Genomic DNA, 21538 nt, shown 5'->3' on the forward strand with positions numbered 1-21538 from the left:
ACGGGTATATCATCCCGGTGAATCGACTGGAAAGGGGGGTGGGGTACGCTTCGTCAGGTCAGAGCGTGTGTAGTCTCTTCCCCACTCAGACCCTACGGTTACATTCGATCTTGAACTGTAACTGTCTCCAATTGGTTTGTCGAAGGGTCGTCATGGAGGTGAGTGCGGGCAAGCTGGGGCCGCGGGGGTAACGAAGAAAAATGATGGGAGGGAGAAGAAGTGGCTGGAAAAGCTAGTAATAATGAAGAGATGACGTCAATGCTGTCAAGTGAGGGAAGAAAATAGAGACATCAAGAGAGAAATACTACTGTAAGTGGGGAGCCAGAGGGGAGCAAGAGAAGAATACAAGAAAGAAAGGCAACTGAAGAAATGCGTAACAAGCAAGCCAAAGAAACAAGGTGTGCTATAGTAAGTATCGCTAAATGGCATGAGAATCTCAGAAGGTGGATGAACAAAGGAGAAATGTGGGCCATGGAGGCAGGGCTCATCAAGCCTAAGCTTTGAGGTGGACGGGGAAAGTTGTGGTTGTAAACCAGACATAGCCCATCATCTCTGGGAAGGAAGCAGGAAGGGAGGGAGAGAGGGAGTCAGATCTCTTGTGAAATGAAGAGTATGTGTCCATGTGGGCAGATAAGAAAGCAGTCCAGAAACAGAAAGCATTGTAAACGATGGAACATGCTGACTCCTTGTTGCAAGGCGTATCCGACATTGTTCAATAGACATAAGAATTTCGGTGCTTTTGCTGCGACATTGACTACCGCAATTTTTGCTGTGAGTTGTGCCCTGCTGTGTGGTTTGTTTGTATTTTCTAAAGGTTCAATTGCAGATCTCAACGCTTACATACCGAGCTGTTTCTTCCAACGGGCCGAAGAGCCAGATGTTATGGCAGGTATGTCACTTCATGGCATCATTCGAAATATTCCTGCTTTCCTTCTGCAACGCTGGGGCCTCTGCTGCATCGCACATCATACCTTGCACATTCGCCTCAGTGATTGAATGCTTTAGGGCCAGGTCAACTCGATGGATGTCCCTCCCCAACCCAAGCTTGCCTATAACGGGCCTGTGTACTCTGGCAGTGGAGCGTGGATGTGGCACGGCAAGACCATCAAGCCCTCGGCTCATCCGAGGCTGCAGCATGCAATGAAAAGGAAGGGGGTTCGAGGACACGGTGATGCACAACATGCTCATTCAGAGCACAGCCTATCTGTGAAGGCTGCTGCTCAAACGCCGGTACAGCACAAGAAATTGGAGAGTAGCGTGCCAACGTGGCTTGCGAAACATGCACCAGGGTTAGCAAGGGACATCAAGACAGCAAAGCAGCTGTATTCCAAGGGTCAGAACTCATTGAGCGCAATTAGTGAGGGTTTCGGGAAGGCGTTCGACATTCATGACGACATGGCACAAATGAAGAAACCCGTCAAAGTTCTGACTCACGTTTAATGGACAAACGACACAAGGGAATAAGTTCTAACAGACTTCGGAGTCATGCCACTACCCGGATCAGTGTACCGGGTATACTGAATCGGACTCATCGCGGCCTGGCCCATCACCGTGATCAGGATCTAAAGGTGCTTGTGAAGGTCACAGTAACGACTCTGCGCCAAGACTTGACCTGCCACGGACCAGCCTACCAGTGAGATTGGATGTAGCAGTTCAACTACTACCGTACGGTCATTCAGTAATAAACTTTCAGCTTAGCAAGTTCTATTCACGTTCTGGGCCCTACTAGAGTCAGTGCGGCGGCCGGCGGCCGCAATGCACTGACCGTACACCGGCGGTGCCCAGGCTAGTGTCTGGCTGCCCCGGGCCCGGTTCTCAGTAGGTGTATGGAAATTATTAGTCAATCACTTCTCCCGGCGACTCCGATACCCCTACCCCTGCCCCTACCCACCTTGGTACCAGAAAGGTTTGGAAGTTGGTACCATGCCTATTCGATTTTGAAGGGCGCTCTTACCGGCAGGGGTATGACTCCAAACTGATTTGTATTTTTCTTCTTTAAAATGAAATATGAAAAGATAACTTGAGATGCATTCAATTGGTAACATTGAAATATGTGGTTGAGAAATTCAAATTAAATTTGAAAGTTGGACAAGGTGTGAGGGATGAGGGCAGGAAAGTTCGGAAAGAGATGATCGGGATTGCAGTGGGGGGTAGGGGTACAGGTCAAAATGGGGGGACAGGGGTACAGATAACAATAGTGGTAGGGGTTATCAAAAGCTACTGAAGGTGGGTACTACTTAGACGTGGTAGGGTGACCTTCTGTACTGAGTGTAGTCCGAGCGGGGGACGACCGGGGTGGGTCCAGAGAAAGAGGGGTCGGGTGGTGTATCGTCAAACACAATGGGGACAAGGGGTGTTGTTCATACCCCCCTTAGTAAGTTATTTTACTTGGTATAATCATGGGTAGGGTGATAGTTCGGTCGGAAAAAACAGAAGTACCCACGGGGTAGTGGGATATGTCTCCGAGGGTGGGTTGTCGAGATAGATGATGAGTAGTCGATGGCGGGGGTTAGAACAAGATAGAGTGGCGGTGAAGGAGTGAAACGACCAAGGAAGAAGAAGCGCTGTAGTGAGAGATAGAATGAGAGTTATGAACACAGTCAGAATGGAGCTAGATGAAGAGACTGTGAAGGCAAGCATAAGGAAGAATCGCAGTCTGCGCACAGCGGGAAGGGCAGAAATGGTGAGAAACACGAACCATGCAAATTGAAAAGATAGGCAAGAATTATGAAACGCATCTCTTTGTGTATCATGAGTAGTTTCATATTTCGAGGTATCAAACAATAATGCAAAGTTCCGGGCGAGGCAGGAAAGGCTGCGAAGGAAAGTGTATTGACAACATTGATGTTTGATCATGCGAAGTCGGAAGATCAAAACCCTGATGTGGTTTTCTAAGATTGAAATACTCAGAAATAGAATGAAAGTTGAGGTATAGAAATTGAAACTGCGAAGTCAGCTGAAATCATATTGCTTCGCGTTCACATTCTTGGTTGATTTTCATACTGGTGTTGCGACGATGATTGTTACGTTCAGCAGCTGTTGTCGTCCCTCCGTGCACTCTCATCATAGGGAACCAAGGATGCTGATATAATCTGCTGATACAATTTCAACAAGTCGCTGCCTCAGTGTTCTTCGGTGAGTTCCTGTGGTTTTTATACAATTCCATTATCTCCAACTGAAGTCGTGGCTGCGAAAGTCAGTTGCAAACATCGGTCGAAGGAAGTAGAATTTCACTCAACACCCAATGCTCACTGCAGTACAAGGTTAGGGACCGTCTCCCTGCTCGGTCCCATACCTAAGATTTCGTAGATGCAAAAATCGAGCAGAAGGAACAATCGTCACCGGAAATCGTACAGGCAACGCCATCAAAGGCGAGACTGACTTCTTGTTGTTTTCTAGGCCCGAAACCTATTGACAAATTTTTGACGTGCTGTAGATGGCAATGTCTGAGAAGAGGTCCCTGTTTGAAAGAAGCAACAAACCCGAAAATTCGAAATCAAACACAGAAAGGCAATCTGCGAATGAATTAGGTCGGTCAAAATCGTGTGAAGACAAATCAATAGCAGATGAAGCGGCAACCGGGGAAAAGTCTCCTACAGGAGAGACGTCAAGACCGCGATCCAATTCTGATGATAAAAAGGCGGATTCATCCAGTATCGAAACTCAGAGCATGGGCAGTTTGAAAGATAGGCTGGCCCTGCTTCAGCGGGGTAATGCAGACAAGAATCAGCAGGAAATCTCAAAGAAAGATCCTCAAAATCCGCACCCCCCTGCTACCAAATTAGAACATGAGAACTCCTTGAAGGACAGATTAGCTTCACTACAAAGTGGGATAAAACAACACAATGATTCTGATCAAAAAGTGCCAAAAGAATCTTCTTCAAGCTCAAAAGATGGATTGACGAAAACTCCACCCGAGAGCAAAAAAGATGTAGATAAAATTTTACAAAGGCAACATCCTTCTTGCTATTCTCCTGTCAATCTGATTGCATTTTACAGGTTCGGAGAGAATCCTAGCAGCGAAGCAACCAAGTCAAGTGAACAGAAGCCGAACGTGGAAAAAGCTATATCCAACACCAGCGGTCTGAAAGATCGGATCAGAGCGCTGAATGAGTCGGGCCAGCATGTACAAAAGTCGAATGAGTCGGGAGATGAAAAGATGCATCAGAAATCACCGCCAGCTGCGGCACAACCAGAGGTGCAGAGCCCAAGTTCGTCATCCATCTCGCAAGAGGTTCGTTCTATCCTTCCTGTTTCGTTTTAACGATCACGCCTTTCTCCCTCCTGACTGTGTCTGTAAAACAACAGGTGCCACCCTTTGCAGACAGATTAGCCTCCTTTGCGAATCAGTCCAGTTCTGATCCTGTCGAAAGTTCGGAAAGAAAGTAACTCAGAGCAACAAGCTCTGCCTGTGTTGCATGACTAGATATTCTTCAGGAAATCACCGCCAGCTACTAGCCACACGAAACCGATTCGAAAGGAGTTGGCTGTCCCGGGTTCAATAGTGCCAGGTTATCGTGCTTGTATTGAGGGATTTGTTTGTTAATCATGTTTGACCACGATAGAACCTTCCAAACCCAGCGAGCATGTTAAGAAGTCTCTAATGCCCTCAAAGACCTCCTTTGACAAGAACCGAGGTTTGTCGTGATTGCAAATCTATCTGCCGAACTCATTCGCAATCAAGAAAAACACGATCACACGAAAGAAAGTCCTCCTCCTAATGTAAGATATCGCTTTCACACTTGTCATGAATGTCCTTATTGATTTCCTCAGAGCCAACAAGATACAAGTCAAGCGACCGCCTCTGTTCCTAGTGAGTCATTTTCATCTAGTGGTTCGTGTAGTGAGACTGGTCAGGCATGAGCTTGAAGGAACGAATGGCTCGGCTACAATCAGGGCAGGACCCAAACAGTCGCGAATCGGCACAAGAGGGTACGGGGGGTTGTGAAGTCATATCGACCTGACGTGTGAAATTAGAATCAATGCAACAGCCGATTCGCAAGAGTACCTCAATGCCCGTTGGGCCCCGGCAAGGTCAAAACCTCGTGGAATAGAATGTTGTGAGATTGTCTGAATCTTGGGAGTAGAACCCTCCGTCTCGAAGAAAAGTCCGCGTGATGAACAATTCCGTAAAGAGCACAAGGCAAGTTCGCTCAAGTTCTCGCATCTGTCTCAGCAGGTGGTTTGTTTTGGGCAAGCGAATGATAGATATCTGACTTTTGATCCTTCCAGGCTCGAGAAGTTGCAGAAGCTTTGGGTTCTGACGCGGCAGAAGAATCCGATGAAGAGCCAGAAAGTGAGACTGCTGCTGCTCTTGCTGCTGCAAATAGGGTGCTCATGGACGGTGCCTGACAGAAGAAGAGGAGGCTGCGGACGGAAGCATTCGAAATCAAACAGTTTTCAATCGTGTCTCCATGTTTGAAACCGGTGATGAGGAGCAGCAATTAGAAACTTCTGTTGATTCACCCATGGCAGGTGACATGGCGGCTGGATGGGACCTTGAGAAGCTCGCGAGACCGGAGCCCGGAAGGATTGGAGGAGTCCCGCCCAAAGAAACGAAGATCGATACGGCTTCGTTGGATGTCGGGGATATCAAGAATCGATGGAAGCAAGGAAACGTTGCAAAGGACGAGAAGTAAAGATGTGAAGCAAAGGCAACGCAACGCTTCTAAGATTTTCAATGCAGGAAAACAAATAGTGCGTCAGAAGAAGCTCTTTTTCGTTGTTACGCTGCTGCGGCGACAAGAACAGGAGGTGGTTCCTATCCGTGTAGTAGAAGAATTTGATTGCTTTGTACCAGGTGTGTATGAGATTCAACAAAAAATGGAACATCTTGCGGCGGGAAAGCCAGTGCCCAAGGTAAAGAGATAGAGTGAAGATAGATTTGTATGGATGACGGTTGGAGGACAGAATACTCCTCCCAAGCAGTCGTCAAAGATAGCGGAGATAGCAGAGTCGATTCACTTCGATCCGAACACGATGATGCCCGGAGCTCAGGTCTTGCTCCCTTGAACGAGTCCGGTTGCAGTGACTTCCTTGCAGCATCCGAGTCTCAATTACAATGTCGTAGAGTCAACCAGCCGCGCCAACGAGTGAGTCTCCTCCTACTACTACAACTACCACTCCTGCTCCTACTCCTACTCCTACTCCTACTCCTACTCCTACTCCTACTCCTACTCCTACTCCTACTCCTCCTGACTTGACTGAAGTTGGCGGAAATACACGGAGTCTAACCTGGCAAACCTCAACATGGACGACGACGACGAGCTGCCGCCGCCTCCTCCTCCGAGCTGTGGGTTGCACGCTTCCGACCGAACCTCCTTGACTCTGCTCAGGGGCCTCTAAGTCGAGCGAAGCAGCTTCGGAGGCAGATGGGACCAAGTGAGTGCCGCCCCCCATCCCCTCGCGTCTCACTCGGCCGCAGGTCCCCGGGCAAGAAGCTCCGAGCGTCTGCCAAGTGGCTGCTGGAGAAGCGAGGACTCAGCTGACGTCGTTCCCTCCTCTTTTTTGACATTTTCTTACTCGTCTGTATATTTTTTTGCTAGTTTACCTCAGCACAGCGCCTGCAGCCTCGCTGTCGCTGCTTGTGCGCGCTCGTGCTCACCGACCATCTCAAAGCTTGCCCTTGCTTCTCTGTAGCTCTCGGCAGCCTCCTCTCCTCGTCCTGCCCTCTCCAAGTCCTCCGCGTGCTTCATGCTTGCCTCAGCCTCCTCCAGCCTCTCAGCTCTCTGACGGCGGCCAGCCTCTTCTAAGAGGGAGAGCACAGCGTGCATCTGCTTCTTCTTCGCCATGTCTTCTGGCGTTCTCGAGGCCTTGTCGCTAATCAGGACGCTTGCACCTCCTTCGACGAGGGCGCGAACAGCTGCCTCGTTGCCGTGCGAGCTCGCTATGAAGAGAGCCGTCTGACCCGCCTTGTTTCGCTCGTTCACGTCCGCTTTCTCGTCCATGAGAAGGAACTTGATCGCATCCACTCGGTCGTACTTGGCGGCAAAGTGCAAGGCGGTGCAATCGCCGTCCGTCTTTGCGAGCATGTCAGCGCCTGCCTCCTTGAGCAGCTTCAGGATCGACGGATTGCCGCTCCTCGCAGCATCATGAACAGGCGCCCATAAAAGATGATTCGACGCGTTTGGGTCTGCCTTGTTGTCCAGCAGGGTCCGAGCAGCCTCCTCCCTCCCCCTGGACGCGGCCCAGTGCAGAGCTGTCCAACCCGTTGCATCCTTGGCGTCTACTTCTACTTCCTGGAGCAGAGCAAGGAGGCCAGATGAGTCTCCTGCCTTCGCCTTCGCATGCAGGCCAGCTGCCATACTAGCCCTTCCTGCCAGACTCCAGTCAAAGATGAAATTTTCAAACGAAATGACTGCAAAATGAATTCCCTCTTCTCTACTCTGCTCTGCTGTGCTCTGCTCTGCTGTGCTCTGCTCTGCTGTGCTGTGCTGTGCTCTGCTGTGCTGTGCTGTGCTGTGCTCTGCTCTGCTCTGCTGTGCTCTGCTCTGCTCTGCTCTGCTCTGCTCTGCTCTGCTCTGCTCTGCTCTGCTGTGCTCTGCTCTGCTCTGCTCTGCTCTGCTCTGCTCTGCTGTGCTCTGCTCTGCTCTGGCAGGCTCTTTGAGTAGTCCCCTCTCCTGCTCTGCTCCCCTCGGCCCGGAGTCCTGTCCTTCCGGCGACAGCGGTTCTCATTCTTGCAGTGCGTCTCATCAACTGCCATCGGCCCGGAGTCTATTTCGGTACCCGCCGGTTGCCCGGCCACTCGGGTATCCCGGCCCGAACGGCCCGCCGGTTGCAACTTCAGAAATTTCTTTAGGTGATCGCAATATCCAAAACCCACCCAGCCTTATCGACTTTTTCGTGAAGCGACAGGCAATGCTGGTACCGCTCTTCACTCGGCTCTTTCTCTTCGGCAATGGTGAGAAGCGCAGAAAGTCAGGAATAGAATCGATGATATGAGGCATGTGATGGATGATATGAGACATGTGATGGATGATATGATACATGTGATGGATGATATCAGGCTGGGTCTTGTTCCAGCGCCCATTCCCTTTGTTGTATTGTGTCTTCGGTGTGCCGCACGCTCAACTGCTGTAACTCGTGGATCGTCAAGTCGAACCGCTGATGTGAGTGGATGTGATCTGCAGATTGGGCAGATACATACAATCAAGGATTGTATGGCAACAAGATTCAGGGACTAGGGTCGACTAATTCACAAGTCGGGTTTGGAATTATGTAAGAAAGCAACAAAGACTCGCAGTTCTGAAAGTTTGCTAGGGATCACGACGATACAACGTTGCAACGACAAGTTTGAAGCAGGTGAAAAATCGGGAAGTTACAACGGAAACCTTCTGCTTTTCCATGTTTGATTATCTAGTGAAATGTAAATGAATCACAAAATTCAGACAGATGTGAGGGGTGGGGAAGCGACGGTAATGAAGCAAGGAGGAGGACTTATGCCGCCAAGATTTTTGTCGCTGCAGGAGACCTGGACAGGCTCGAAGCTCGAAGACTTGGCAGTTGCCTCTGCCTCCTGATCCTCCTGTGCCACGATATCCTTCCATTGCACACTCGACCCTCGCTTGGCGTCCCGCGGGCTCAACCTCACAACCTCCGCTGCGTTGTTTTGGATACCATCGTCCTCAGGAGGGCATCCATGCGGGACTCCTCCATCGAAACACGTGACTTCCCCCTTGTTCTTCCACACCATGTACGCGCCATACCGGCGGTCCCTTGCACTGAGCGTGACATCGGGAGGAGCGAAGCGCGCTATTGGCACGGCCTCCTCTCCTGCTGGATTCACCCACGCTATGTATCCGCCTCGCTTGATGCTCTCGGGATCCAAAGAAACCTCAATTGAGCCGTCGCCCACCCGTTCACCCAGCATCTGCACAGAGGTGATCAGGCATGCAGGAGAATGCAGGAAGAGTTTCCAAATTTAACGACTCACTTGTTGCCGCATCTGGACACTCTGACGGAGACGTCGCGAGGATGGCTCTATCCCCGCCCTCTGCTGCCTTGCACGCGGGGATGAAATTACGTACATCTCAAGCGCATCAGGGCTCCGCTGCCACCATTGCAGCATCAAGCAGCAAAGAACAAGAAGAGCTGCTCCAGCAGATAAAATTGCACGTGCACTCGCTACATGCACGAGCGAAAAATGCTTATGCTCGAAGAGCATCACGGTTCTGATCAAATAGTCCTGCGAGGCAGCATTACATTACAATCGAAAGAACTTTGTCCTGGTTTCTAACGAAAAGATTGTTTGTTAACTAACCCAATTGTAGGCTTGTATTCTAAGCAAAATATTTCTTAGACCATATCAATGCCTTAACTCAAAAGAATCATCGACGAATTCACACAGATTAGTATCCCCTGTCTGCTCTCTTAAATTCTACCCCCTCATCCCACTCACCCAGCATTTCTCTGGTGCTTTCCCCTTTGCCCTTCTGCTTTCCCCTCTCCTGCTCCTCCTAATCCTGCTCTCTCCTTGTCTCTCCCGACCCTCCATAACCTTCTTCACGCCTCTTGGCCACATGTTTTGTTGTACCCGAGCTCGCCTCAGCTTTCTAATCGTTTGTGGCCCTCATCCGGCCCGTGGCCAGTTTCTGGCATGGCGCGGCAACTTGCGGCGCCAACAGACCACCCACCCTTGACATGTTTAGACACCGGGGGTTTTTAAAACATTTTATCAGAAAAACTGCGCATTTTAATTGCTCTTTTTTAACTTACTCAGAGCAGTGATGTACGGCCGATACAACGATTATAATGTTATCAAGCTGTACTATTCGCAGATGATATAAAAACTACATAATTTAATTCCTATGCACTAGCCTGGTAGCGTGCCAATGGTATTACAATTATATATATAACTCTTATACTGAGTATGCGGAGACAAAAATGTACCGAATGGCAGACTATCTACACTGAAAATATTTTTAAAGTTTACCTGTCAAAAATCTATACCAGTAATCTTGGGAAAAAAATGGATGTGTACTTGAGAAGGGTGTGGTACTAATACCCTGGTACCCGTAGTAACGACTTTCAAAATCGAGGGGTGGATGTGCCGCGAATGGCGATTGGCGAAGGAGCCAGAGGCCATGGAGGAGAATTCAAGGGGAGCTGAGGAAAGGGAGACATATAGGTGGATCAAGGAGCGAGACTCCAGAAGACTGTTGAAGAGGAAAGGAGCTGTTCCCGGTAGCAGGCGTGAAAGACTTGAGGTTAAATTAGTAGAGAAGAAGAAAGACTAGACCTGGGTTGGAAGGAGAAGCCTCGGATAGGAGTGTGTCCATCATGCCTGCTTCGATCTATTGAAGTGTGTGTGTGATAGCAACATATTTGAATTAGACACACGGAAATTGAGCTTTGTGCAACTAGAAGCCAACCCATTGGATCCATCGGAACCTGTTTCTGAATCTGATTCTTCTTTCTGGATCAGGCGTCACCTTGCACTCGTCGCAGTCTGCCATGATGTGAGGTGAACCTATGCAGTGTATCAATTGCTGACTTCATTCTCCACAGACCGGCACTGAATTTAACTGACAAGAATCATTATGCACTCTCTCCGGATTCCAAAAGCCGACCTGCAAGGCAGTGCTTGTCTGATCACGGCAATCTCTTCACTCCCAGGACTGAAATGCACAAACCGACTGTCCCCAGGATAATCGAGCAGAATGAATTCACTGTGATGAATCTTTGAAAGTCCTCCCTGTTCGTTTGATCTTCGTCGCAGGTTCACAAACTGCTCGGCAGGGGCACACAGGGCAAGGTATGGGAAGCGACACTGCACAAGATGAACAAGAAGGTTGTGGTGAAAGCTGTTCACAACCACCCCAAGTTCAGACCAGTTACCAAGTCTTCAAACAAGAGTTCCGTCCCTCGACAAGCCGATGCAGCACCGTATAATTCCTGCTGCGCATTTTTCCTTCAGGCCTTCAGAAATGAACTCTGCACCCTCGAGTCCCTCGGCAGTCATCCCAACATCGTCAAGCTCCTCGGTCGTTCAAGTGATTGCACGTCCATTGTGCTTGAAATGGCAGAAAACGATCTGCATACAATCATATCCACCCGAGGAAGTCAGCTCGACCTGTCATCAATCAAGCGTTGGTCGCAGAACATCTTGGAAGGGGTGGCCTACCTGCACAACATGGGGGTGATTCTCTCTTCAACTCTTCGCTCTCTGACATGAATCTCAGGTCACCCACACCGACTTGAAGCCAGAAAATGTCCTGATATCACCTGACAAGGTTGCTAAGATATGTGACTTTGGGATCGCTCAACGCGGAATACCTGGAGGCTCATGGTTCGTTGCCTCTGAGATCACCACGCTGTGGTATCGGGCGCCGGAGCTGTTGATGGGGGCTCGCACCTTCGATCAGATGGTCGACTTGTGGGCTGTCGGGTGTATCCTGGTGGAGATGCTGTATGGCAAGCCCTTGTTCAAAGGTCAACTCAATACCGTGTGCAAATGCCCTGAGGCGACACATCGCAACTTCAACTCCGATCAGCTCGCAAAGATTTTTGCAATCGCTGGCTCGCCGAAAACGTTTGAGGGACTTGAGTGCGTCAACCACTTTCAAAGCTGGCCAAAATATGCGCGGAGGATCGACGAGATTGTGAGTGCAGTCTGTGAGCTTTCGATGTTGACTTTTGCCGTCACTCAGGTTTACTCGTTGCACAAGAACAAGAGGGTCGTGCGCGACATCAAGAATCAAGGGTCAAAGCAGGAGCCTTCAGGCAGTGACTGGGTCGAAGTCATTAGCGGGTTGCTTCGCCTCAATCCGCGCGAGCGCTACAGTGCTCGTCATGCTCTTACCAAGCGCTTGTTCGGACAGCAGGCGGCCAAGTTCTTCATGAAGCTGCAAGGCATCGCGTAAAGTTTCTTGCCACGTCTTGACAGTCGAAGTCTCATGTAATAGTATTGTTTGTGCATAACTCTTCATGCGAACGTCAGCCTTACTCGGATGTTCTTCTCCTTCCATTCGCCACCTGATGTTCCTCCGGAAACCAGCGAGTTTGATTGTTTGTGTACACATATTTCATTTATTGACGAAACAAAAATTATTGAGTTTGTGCTAGAGTTTCAGTTTGCTTTCTACGCCATACGAGCCTCCCGGCTAGAATTTTCCCCTTCAGTTGGCAGTCGCTATGTCATACACACATGCTCATGCTGTGACACTCCTTGGGAAACTTTTCCCTCGGAGTACTTTCAAAATCATTGCCTGTGTCAAAATCCTCCCCATGCATTATATCCAGAAAATCCATTGTTGAGTTGTTGAAGATCATGAACGATATCACATCATCTGAAAAAGAAACGGATCTGCTAATTGATTTCTTCTGTTTCAAATTCGAGAGAGAAGCAATTCTTACTATCTTCTTCTGCAAAGTCTTCTGCTTCTTCTTCTCCATGATGAAGGAGTGATTCATCAACCGATTCGAGACCAAATTCATCTGAGAGTGGAAGCTTACTGAATGTTCATCGTTCCAGTCCAGCCGACCATTTCTGTTCACTACTCGCATCTTTTTCAGCGTGTCTAGATCAGAATCCATTCGCTGGTCCAGAGAATCAGCCTTGACCATCCGATTGCCCATTTCGAATTTCAAGTCAGCTACAAAGATGTTGATACTTTATTGGTTGCAGTGCTGCCTGTCAACGTCGCCTAAAAAGCAAAAAGATTATTCGACATCAAAACGATCTCATTTTGAGGATTCCTCGGTATCGTTTCCTTTCTCTTCATTGTTCAACTCTATGCAAGATACCTCTCAGTCTCACTCCAGGCATAGTAATCTATGTTAAGCAACTCCTCCGCGTATTCATTTGCACAGATATAATCTTTTTCTTTCAGATTTTCTACACTTCTCTCAAGACAATAATGGAAGAAAACACCTCTGCGTCACAATTCCATATTCCCTTGTCCTGTTCTCCGAGTTGACTTAAATCGTTCTCCATTGCCTTTCTCACGCCCGTTAATCCCCTCAATGTTGTTCTGTCCACTTCCTTTTCTTCCTTGATGATTTGCCCTCTATCCCCTCTCTCCTCTCCTCTCCTCTCCTCTCCTCTCCTCTTCTTCTTATCATATCTCATCGCATCGCATCCTCAACTCTCCTGTCTTTCTATCCCTCGTCTCACTTCCACACTCTCCGATGGCCTTGCCCCACCACCACTTACGGACCCGAACCTACCCCTGTTTCCAGAGTACCCTTCATTTGACCCACTACTACCCCCACATTGAGAAGGTGGCCTACCCTATATCTAAACGAGGGACATGCTTTTAAAACCGAGATTCCTCTTCTACCCCTGATTTTAATTGATATTTTGGGGGTAGGGGTGATTTCGAGATGTCAAGTGGGGAACTTTTAGCATGGAGATTCCAACTGGTCAGATTTGGTGGAGTCCTTTGTAGGCCCTGAGGGGTGGGGGTACCCACCACTGGTACTTGACACCCCCATAAGGTTCGATTGTAGGTGGGGTACATTCGTCCCACAAGGGTGTAGAACCCTGGAGGTTCCCTGTAAGGGCCAACAATGGAGGATCATTTGAAGCGTTGAGATATCTCAACGCTTTCTGAGTTTGTTCCTGATAACCCCACCTATGATTTCCCGTAGTTTTTGAGTTGAACGTACCGGTAGTCCTGCTGTCCCTGTAGAGCTGCGGACCGGCACAGACCTTGAACGTGCCATCAACCTTATTGACCCGTTACGGCAGTTGAAAGCAGTTGAATAAGCTCTTGAAACCGTTACACCGTGCCGACCGGATCAGGCTGATATGGCTCGGAACCGATGACCGGGGCAGGCTGATCAAGGCCGTCACGGGCGGCCGGGCCCCGGGCCCGGAAGAGACTGGCGGCATCAGGTATTAAAAAAGGAGGTCAACTTGTGGCAGTGACCGTCGGACGGGACATGACAGTGGTCGATGCGATGGAGGGAGGATGGGGCGAGGGGAGGCTGAGGAGGCGATGCATGCTGCTGGGGATGAAGGCAGAGCGGTCAGTTGACAGAAGACTCTACTTCATCCAGGGCGAGCTCCTCCACCGATCCTTCGTGCTACGGGAGCCCTTGTGGGTGGGGATGACTTTGAGAGTCTGCCTACACAACAGGGACGAGCCAAGGGGGACAGGTAGTAGCGAGGAGGTAGGAGAAGTGACGTCTCAGCTTGCGGATGACGTTGAGTGGGATGAGTGGGACTTGCAGTGGGAGGTGGGCGATGGGAGCGCTCGCTGCATCAAGGAGATATGGAAGCTGCCGTCCTCAGTTCATCTTGCGCGAGAGGGTAGCCTGAGTCAGGCCGCATTGATGGCGGAGCGAGAAGTCATGACCCATGTCGCTGCTCTTCATCACTCGCCAACGCTCCTTCCCCTCGTGCGGCAGAGAATCTCCTTCCTCCTGAACGCTGCTGCTCTCGAGGTGTCCGAAGAGAGCCTGGATGAAAGTGTCCCTCTGCTGCTGCGCGCGGAGGAGCTGACGAGACACTCGAGCGGGAAGGACAGTTGCTGTCTCTGTGAGCAAAGGACTTCCAGGAGAAGGAAGACCACCACCTGCAGGAGGACGCGATTGAGGATCTGGACGCTTGTGAACCTGGCGGACATTTTTAGGAGGAAGGGACTGCTGGCATCGTCCAAGAAGCACCTGCAGCAGGCAGTGGAGATGACGATCGAGTACTTGAGCATGGGTGCATGAGGATGCTCTGAAAGGTTTACCTCAGGTCAGGAGAAGGAAAGATCTGCTCCTGCCTCCCCTCCGACCGTGCCTCTGTCTTGATCAACCAGGTGCTCTCTGTTGGGCCCTCGTTCACGGTCTGAAACGAGCTTACAGGCCTCGTTGCTGATCACGATGAGAAACTACGAGGACGCTCTCCGCTGCTGCGAGAAGGCGCTCTACGACCTCAAGGTGCTCCTCCATCTCCAACTGACAACCAGCTGCAACTGACTGCGCGCCAGGCCGAGTGGCTCTGGGCCAAGGGCTCGCTGCTGATTCTTGGACAAGAAGACCTGCAAGTTCCTGAGAGCGTGAAGCCAACGCTCGACCTGACGATCCTGACGGACCTGACCGTCTGCATGTACAACGCGGGAATATGCCACGAGCAGCTCTTCCTCCCAGACGAAGCACTGCAGAACTTCTCCTACTGTCTTGCTCTGCTGCGGATGCTGCCGAGGTGGCATCCCTTCAAGGACTACCTGGAGAAAGTGAGCTCGATAAGCTGCTCGTCAGGCCAGGACTCAAGTTGGTCACCTGCAGGTTCTTCCGGGAAAGGAGGCGATCGCAACGCAGATGCGAAGGCTGCAGGAGCAGGTGAAAGAGTGGGAGATGAGCTTGACCTGATGAGTTTCAGCGACTTTCTCGTACGCCTGAGAAGCAGGCAAAGAAATCCTCAAGGCTCGTGCATTTCCAGTGAGTCGGCGGGAGAGGGCGGAGAAGAGCGAGGAAGGGGAGGTGGGGGTGGGGGGGAGTCAGGACTCAGGCAAAGAGAGGAGCAGAAGTGAAGTCAGGAGCGACCTTTTGCGCTTATTCCCAAGCAGGGAGGAGCAAGCAGCAGCCGACTTCATCGACGTCGTGAAGGACGCGAGCTCGTATGAAGGCGGGCCGCACCGGATGGAGCTGGTGGATAGAATCCGAAGCTCGGGAGCCACGAGCTCCTCTCTGGACTGCTTCCCTCCGGGTTGGCTCGAGCTTGAAAACTCCTCGCACCCCAGCGGCCCACCAGCAGAGTCTGTCGGTAACAGGAGGAGACGCCAAGCCTGAGGATGACGCTACTCCTGCTGCAGATGAGGACTTGCTCTCTTGGCACTGCGACTTGTCCTCGCCCATGCCCTTCGATCGCTCATCCGTTCCCATCAAGACGACTAGGACGCGACCAGGACAGCCCCGTCGTCGGCCGCAGGAGGAAGGAGAAGGAAGGGGAAGATTGCAGGTAGAGACGGCGCGATGGATCGAAGACTTGAACCGCAGGGAGGAACGGGGGGGAGGAAAGGAGGAGGGGAGAGGAGTACAGCAGGCGGCGGGTAGAGCACAGAAGGAAAGGAGGGGAGTGCTGGGGAAGGAAGATGAAGGCAAGAAAGCGTCAGGTGAGATTGAGGAGGGGGGAGGACCTGAGCGAGTCGATGAGGTTGTTTACAGGAGAGCAAGAGCATACAACAGGCAAGGGGATGGTGGAGCAGCGGGTGAACGGACAAGTGGAGGAAGAGGAAGAGGAGGAGGAGGAGGAGGAGGAGGAGCAGCAGCAGCAGCAGACAGGGGAAGAAATTGATGTCGACTATGTCGAGCAGGGGGACGCTGGAGATGAGGACAAGTACTTGCGCAGCAGTGAACATCGGCATATGTCGCCGAGGGTAACGAGGGGAGGGATAGCAGATAGAAGGATCGAAGAACAGCTGGCGAGTAGCTCGCTGCTCCATGGAGCCGCCGCCATAATTCAGTGCTCTTACCGCACGCATCGCGCGCGAGTTGAGACGCGGTGGATCTTCTGGATGAAGTTTGCATGCAAGATCCAGGTTGACTCTTTTTGCACATCTCCTGTCAACTCTCTAACCTTTTGCTTCTTCTGCATCCCCTCCTTCTTACCTGCTCTCCTCGACCTCGACCTTCTCCTCCTCCCTCAGGCTGCGTACAGGTGCCACGTAGCTCGACTAGAGCTTCACAGGATGAGTCTCAGCCGCCGAGCGACACCAGCTGAGACCTCGCGGCCAGTCTCAGGGACCGTCCGGCTGCTCCGGGAGTTGACCAGGAGGAAGCGACAGCTCGAGCATCTGAGGGCCCTGCAGGAGCCTGAGGGGGAGCCTGATATTCTGATATGCCAGTGACTGACGTCCGATCAGCATCATTTGAATAAATTTAGAGTCCGTGCCATTGGCCGACTCGAATGATCAAGTTTTCAGTCACACTACTTCAGGGTCAATGGCGGGCCCCGGCGAGTCAGTGTTTCAACCGGGCCTTGCCAGCCGCCGGTCGACTGGCACCGTGGCCGGGACGGTGGCAGATCCGGCCCGGGCCGATTTTTCAAGTATTTTTACCGGCGTAAACGGTTTTCAACGGCGATCTTCCTTCCCAAAAAGGAAAGCGAGGGGGGCATGCAAAAAGCGGGAGGGCAGGGAGGAAGGGAGGGAGAAAGAGAGGGAGGAAGGACGAGGGGACGCGAGCGAGGAGGCGACATGGTTAATGGAATGAGAGAAGCAGACAGGAAAGTCGATGTGAACTACCCGGAGAGAGACGAAATCAACCGAAGTAGATGATAGCAATCAAAGCAGAATGAGTTTGGTTTCACTTCTCAAACATCTATCGTACTTCTTGTTTGTATCTCATTCATCACTGTCTTGTATCCTTGTTCTGAAACTCTCACTCTCTCAGGCAACGCAGGATGCCTGTTCCCATCGCAACCCCAACCATCGAAGAGATTCGAGAGCCCAGCAAGGTAATCGGCCGCATTCTCACCGAGTCACCTTCCTCGGACGTGAAGGCTCAGCTGGTCAAGGAGCACTTCTCCAGCAGCCTGCGCGATCACTGGCATGAGGTGAGCTCTCACTCGCACCTCCTTCTGATGCTACACCTTCCCTGGTTCTCTCTTCCCTCTCCTCCTGCTCCTCCTCCTCCCGCTCTCCATCACCTTCCATGCCGCCTTACTTTTAGCGTTATCTCACCCACCGCTACTAAGATCCCACTGCTGAACTCCGTGGACCAAGTGGAGCAGATCAGGCCTGGGACCCTCGTCCGCTTTCGGTGCATGGTGCAGGTAGAAGGATGCGAAGTCTGTTAGCTGTCCAGCACTAAACCTTCCCGCCTGCTCAGAACACTTACAACCCCGAATGGTACGTGGGGGAGTACGAGCTTGTCAACAAGGCGACTGGCGAGAGGAAAAGGCGCTTCTCCCTCTATGCGGACTCAGTCGAGTCTGAGGAAGGTCAGCACAGATTCGTCCTACCGCTGACAGACTCCTCCTCGTCCTCATCCTCATCGTCATCGTCATCGTCCTCTTCCACTTCCTCCACTTCCTCCTCCCACATCTTGCCGCCTATTCCTTCCCTTGTCATCATCTCCTCGTCCTCCCACCATCCGCTCTTCTCTTCCCTCCCATCGTCGTGGCCGTGGTCTGACTTCCTCTCCCTGCAGGTTGTGACGTCGACATGAGCAGTGCGTCCTCTGCGACGCTCGAGCGGATCCCCTTGCACTGCATCAGCATCCCCTTCGAGTCCTCCTGGGTGGGGGAGGAGCACGAGGCGAGGGAGGAGCCCATGACTTCAACGGTAAAGCGAGAGGAGGGAGGAGGCGGACTGAAGTAACCGTCAGGAGCAGCGCTCGAAGCGAAGCTTGGAGGAAGAGGACGTGGAGATGGCTGATGTGTCGGGGATGGAGGAGCAGGAGAACAAGAGATCTTGCAGCAAGTCGCAGAGCGTGAGGACGAAGCATCTTGGTTTCTCCTCTCCTTACAACCTGGCAGGAGGGAATGAATGATGGAGAGAAGGGTGCAAAGATTTCTGACGGATGTGAGTAACCCAGGCGTCCCCTCCTCCCCTCCCTCTCCCTTCCTCTTCCTTTTCTTCCTCTTCCTCTCTCTTCCTCTTCCTCTCTCTTCCTCTTCCTCCCTCCTCCTCTCCCTTCCTCCATACAATCTTCACCATTTTGTATCACTTCCCGTTCCCCTGCATCCTTCCAACTTCATCTGTCCTCCGCCCTCCGTTCCTCTCCCGCCTTCTTGCACCCCTGCTCTCCTTCCTTTCAGTCCCTCCCGCCTGACCTCCTGCACAGCCTTCTGTCATTCCCACATGAACGATCGCATCGACAGCAAGCAAGCAGCCATTGTCAAGGTTTACGACGCCGATGCCCGAGAGTCTGTGAAAGTCAACGAGATCTACGAAGTCGTGGTATGAGTCTTCTCCCCCAAACCACTTCTTTTCCTCCTCCTCCCCCATCCCCCCCCAAAAAAAGCAACCTCCTCCTCCTCCTCTTCCTCCTTCTCCTCCACCACCACATCCCACACCCCACATCAGCAACAATCTTATCCTCGCTCCCTTCCTCTTTTCAATCTTCAGCCTCGTTTCTCCCTCCCTGCGCTCCTCATCGCTCATCGACCAGCGGCTCCTCATCCTTCTTCTGACTCTCCCCAGGGAATTCTCTCGATCGACCCACACATTGCATCCTCCTCTTGCGACGAGGTCGACAGCGACATGCTCCCTCTGGCTGCCTCGGAGTTTACCGGTGAGCCCGATGAGCAAGAGGGTGGAGGTCACTCGAATGAGGATGGGAGAAAAGCAAAATAGTTGAGAGCGATCGAAGGAGAAGCAGCAGCAGCAGCAGCAGCAGCAGCAGCAGCAGCAAGGATAGCAGGATGATGATTTTCAACGCAGAGCTCCCGTCCTCCATGCCCTCCAGCGTCCTCCCAAGGATCCACGGCATCCTCTTCCGCCCTCTCCATGCCTGCTGGCTGGACTCCATCGCTCCTTCTCCCTTGCTGCAGGAAGAGGTCAGCTGGTCTTCCAGCTCTCCCCCAGCTGACTTTGCGACCCTCTCAGGTCCGCCGCAACTTCCTCTCGTTGCGTTCTCAGCTTGTCAACATCTTGTCAAACTTGACGCATGGGGATGAAGTGGCGGCTGAGTACCTTCTGTGCCATCTGATCTCCCGGATCTACCACCGCCTGCATGGCGTTCCTGTTGGTGAGAGAAAGAAAGAGGAGAGGAGAGGGGGGGGGGAGGGGGAGGAGGAGGAGGGAGTGGGAAGTAGACTGGAGAGGAGGAGGCAGCCAACCAGAGACTCGCGGGAGGAGGAGGAGAAGGCGGGAGGAAGGAGGGGAGGTGGTTTGAGAGGAGAGGGAAATGATCTGACCGTCAACCTCCTGCAGGAAAACTTTCTCTCGCTCTCTCGGGCCTTCAGCCCGGGAGCGCGGAGGTCTCCTCCTCCTCCTCGGAGCTGCTGGAGACGCTAAGAAAGCTGCTGCCAATGGTTGCAGACATCAAACTGAGCATCAAGGAGCTCTGCGGGAAGTCGATGACGTCCAAGAAAGACTACGAGACCGACATGCTGCACATGGGAAAGCTGCAGGTAGCTCCTGCTCCTGCTCCTGCTCCTGCTCCTGCTCCTGCTCCTGCTCCTGCTCCTGCTCCTGCTCCTGCTCCTGCTCCTGCTCCTGCTCCTGCTCCTGCTCCTCGTCCTCGTCCTCGTCCTCGTCCTCGTCCTCGTCCTCCTCGTTGGTTCCTCATTCTCCTCTTCGACCTCCTGCTCGTCTCTGCGCTGCCGCTCCGTCTCACTCGCTCATGCTCGTGGCAGGTCGAGTTCCCGACAGACGTCCCAGCCCTCGTCCTCTCGCAGGGTCGATCTCTCCTCCGCACCGACATCGCGTTGAAGCTTGAGCACAAGCAGCGGACCCAACCCATGCAGGTAATCTCCTCCTCCTCCTCCTTCCTTTGCTCCTGGTTGCGCTCTTGCTCCTATCCTGCTCCCCATGCTCCTTGTGCTGCTACTGCGCTTGTCCTCCTGCTCCTCGCTATGGTCTTCATCTTCACCCCCACCTTGGATTCTCTCCTCACGCCTGCTTGCAGCTCTCCGACGAGCTTCTTGCTCGCCTCCGCGCCTACCTCCAGCTGGCTCGCAGCCTGGACGTGAAGATGAGCGACGACTTCTGCAAGATCGCAGAGGAGAAGTTCGTCTCCGCTCGTCAGGTTTGCTCCTCCTCCTCGTCCTCCTCCTCCTCCTCTTCCTCCCCTGCACGCCCCCTCCAATATCCCTCTCTCTTCCCCCTCCCCTAATTTGTCTACTCCATTGTTTCCACCTACTGTCCCTTTCAGGGGATCCCTTCCTCTTACTCCTTCCCTTCCCTCACACATCTGTACCCGCCTCCCCTTCCCCCCCCTCGTCCTCGTCCTCGTCCTCGTCCTCGTCGTCCTCGTCCTCGTCCTCGTCCTCCTTCAATCTCTTACGTCTTGCCAGGAGCAGCAGGGAGTCACCCAGGAGACTTTCGGCCTCTGGCTCACATTGAGCCGCCTGCTGGCTGCGAGCTACGGGGAGGAGGAGGTGACGAGTGAGCGGTGGGAACAAGCTCTCCAGCTGGAGGGCACCCGCAAACAGCGCAGCTCGTGTTGAGAAGTATGTAAAGTATGTAGCCGATGACAGGTCATGTCACGTTCCACCTTGTCCTTGTCCTTGTCCTTGTCCTTGTCCTCGTCCTCGTCCTCGTCCTCGTCCTCGTCCTCGTCCTCCTCCTGGCGACTTTCTCCAACCCTCTTACTCGCTCTCCTTCCGTTCTTCTCTCCTTTGCCTTCACTTCTTGGCCTTGCCCGATCGAGCCAGAGCTACCTGTAATGATGTCAGTCATGTGAGAATGCTTGCGGGAAGAGGAGGACGAGGAGGAGGACGAGGAGGAGGACGAGGACGAGAACAAGGAGAGAAAGGCACAGAACGAGCTGAAAGCGAACAGACAAAATGAAGAATGGAGGGAAGGCAAGAGAGAGGAGCGGGGGAGTGGGGGGGGGGGTGGGGGGGTTAGGGGTTAGTAGGGGTAGGGGTAGGGAGGAAGGGTCGGGTCGGGGTAGGGGGAAGGGGAGGTAAGGTAACGGTACCGGTAACGGTACC

At 52.3% G+C, this 21538-nt stretch overlaps 7 protein-coding genes across 7 annotated transcripts; 5 read left to right on the forward strand and 2 right to left on the reverse strand.

Annotated features, from left to right (window-relative positions):
• Nucleotides 1–138: 138 nt before the first annotated feature.
• Nucleotides 139–1698, forward strand: GUITHDRAFT_152692 (hypothetical protein). The gene is made up of 4 exons (XM_005832271.1): nucleotides 139–158; nucleotides 697–771; nucleotides 827–889; nucleotides 1006–1698. Exons 1-4 carry the CDS (start codon nucleotides 153–155, stop codon nucleotides 1438–1440), a joined length of 579 nt encoding a protein of 192 aa, XP_005832328.1. The 5' UTR covers nucleotides 139–152; the 3' UTR covers nucleotides 1441–1698.
• Nucleotides 1699–3845: 2147 nt separating this feature from the next.
• On the forward strand, nucleotides 3846–6096 carry GUITHDRAFT_138930 (hypothetical protein; the record flags this gene model as incomplete). Its single annotated transcript, XM_005832272.1, has 12 exons — nucleotides 3846–3862; nucleotides 4000–4234; nucleotides 4309–4385; nucleotides 4438–4511; nucleotides 4566–4637; nucleotides 5088–5179; nucleotides 5233–5296; nucleotides 5356–5635; nucleotides 5687–5754; nucleotides 5801–5859; nucleotides 5911–5997; nucleotides 6043–6096. 12 exons carry the CDS (start codon nucleotides 3846–3848, stop codon nucleotides 6094–6096), a joined length of 1179 nt encoding a protein of 392 aa, XP_005832329.1.
• Nucleotides 6097–8001: 1905 nt separating this feature from the next.
• Nucleotides 8002–9520, reverse strand: GUITHDRAFT_138932 (hypothetical protein; the record flags this gene model as incomplete). Its single annotated transcript, XM_005832273.1, has 6 exons — nucleotides 8002–8123; nucleotides 8331–8355; nucleotides 8471–8869; nucleotides 8933–9049; nucleotides 9128–9184; nucleotides 9497–9520. The coding sequence occupies 6 exons, from the start codon at nucleotides 9518–9520 to the stop codon at nucleotides 8002–8004; spliced, it is 744 nt and encodes a 247-aa protein (XP_005832330.1).
• Nucleotides 9521–10777: 1257 nt separating this feature from the next.
• GUITHDRAFT_138933 (hypothetical protein) lies at nucleotides 10778–11861 on the forward strand (the record flags this gene model as incomplete). The annotated part of the gene is made up of 3 exons (XM_005832274.1): nucleotides 10778–11137; nucleotides 11181–11600; nucleotides 11649–11861. The coding sequence occupies 3 exons, from the start codon at nucleotides 10778–10780 to the stop codon at nucleotides 11859–11861; spliced, it is 993 nt and encodes a 330-aa protein (XP_005832331.1).
• A 274-nt stretch (nucleotides 11862–12135) lies between these two features.
• GUITHDRAFT_108621 (hypothetical protein) lies at nucleotides 12136–12576 on the reverse strand (the record flags this gene model as incomplete). Its single annotated transcript, XM_005832275.1, has 1 exon — nucleotides 12136–12576. The coding sequence occupies one exon, from the start codon at nucleotides 12574–12576 to the stop codon at nucleotides 12136–12138; it is 441 nt and encodes a 146-aa protein (XP_005832332.1).
• A 1308-nt stretch (nucleotides 12577–13884) lies between these two features.
• On the forward strand, nucleotides 13885–16781 carry GUITHDRAFT_138934 (hypothetical protein; the record flags this gene model as incomplete). Its single annotated transcript, XM_005832276.1, has 10 exons — nucleotides 13885–14639; nucleotides 14687–14750; nucleotides 14797–14871; nucleotides 14922–15167; nucleotides 15220–15273; nucleotides 15314–15372; nucleotides 15501–15582; nucleotides 15747–15892; nucleotides 15931–16046; nucleotides 16099–16781. The coding sequence occupies 10 exons, from the start codon at nucleotides 13885–13887 to the stop codon at nucleotides 16779–16781; spliced, it is 2280 nt and encodes a 759-aa protein (XP_005832333.1).
• Nucleotides 16782–17325: 544 nt separating this feature from the next.
• GUITHDRAFT_163251 (hypothetical protein) lies at nucleotides 17326–21074 on the forward strand. The gene is made up of 14 exons (XM_005832277.1): nucleotides 17326–17488; nucleotides 17630–17707; nucleotides 17764–17875; nucleotides 18085–18218; nucleotides 18262–18366; nucleotides 18413–18458; nucleotides 18721–18836; nucleotides 19136–19170; nucleotides 19430–19484; nucleotides 19518–19626; nucleotides 19812–20011; nucleotides 20237–20347; nucleotides 20509–20628; nucleotides 20897–21074. Exons 1-14 carry the CDS (start codon nucleotides 17336–17338, stop codon nucleotides 21047–21049), a joined length of 1527 nt encoding a protein of 508 aa, XP_005832334.1. The 5' UTR covers nucleotides 17326–17335; the 3' UTR covers nucleotides 21050–21074.
• The last annotated feature ends 464 nt before the right edge of the window (nucleotides 21075–21538 follow it).

Source organism: Guillardia theta, assembly GCF_000315625.1.
Source record: "Guillardia theta CCMP2712 unplaced genomic scaffold GUITHscaffold_35, whole genome shotgun sequence".
Classification (NCBI taxonomy): domain Eukaryota; class Cryptophyceae; order Pyrenomonadales; family Geminigeraceae; genus Guillardia; species Guillardia theta.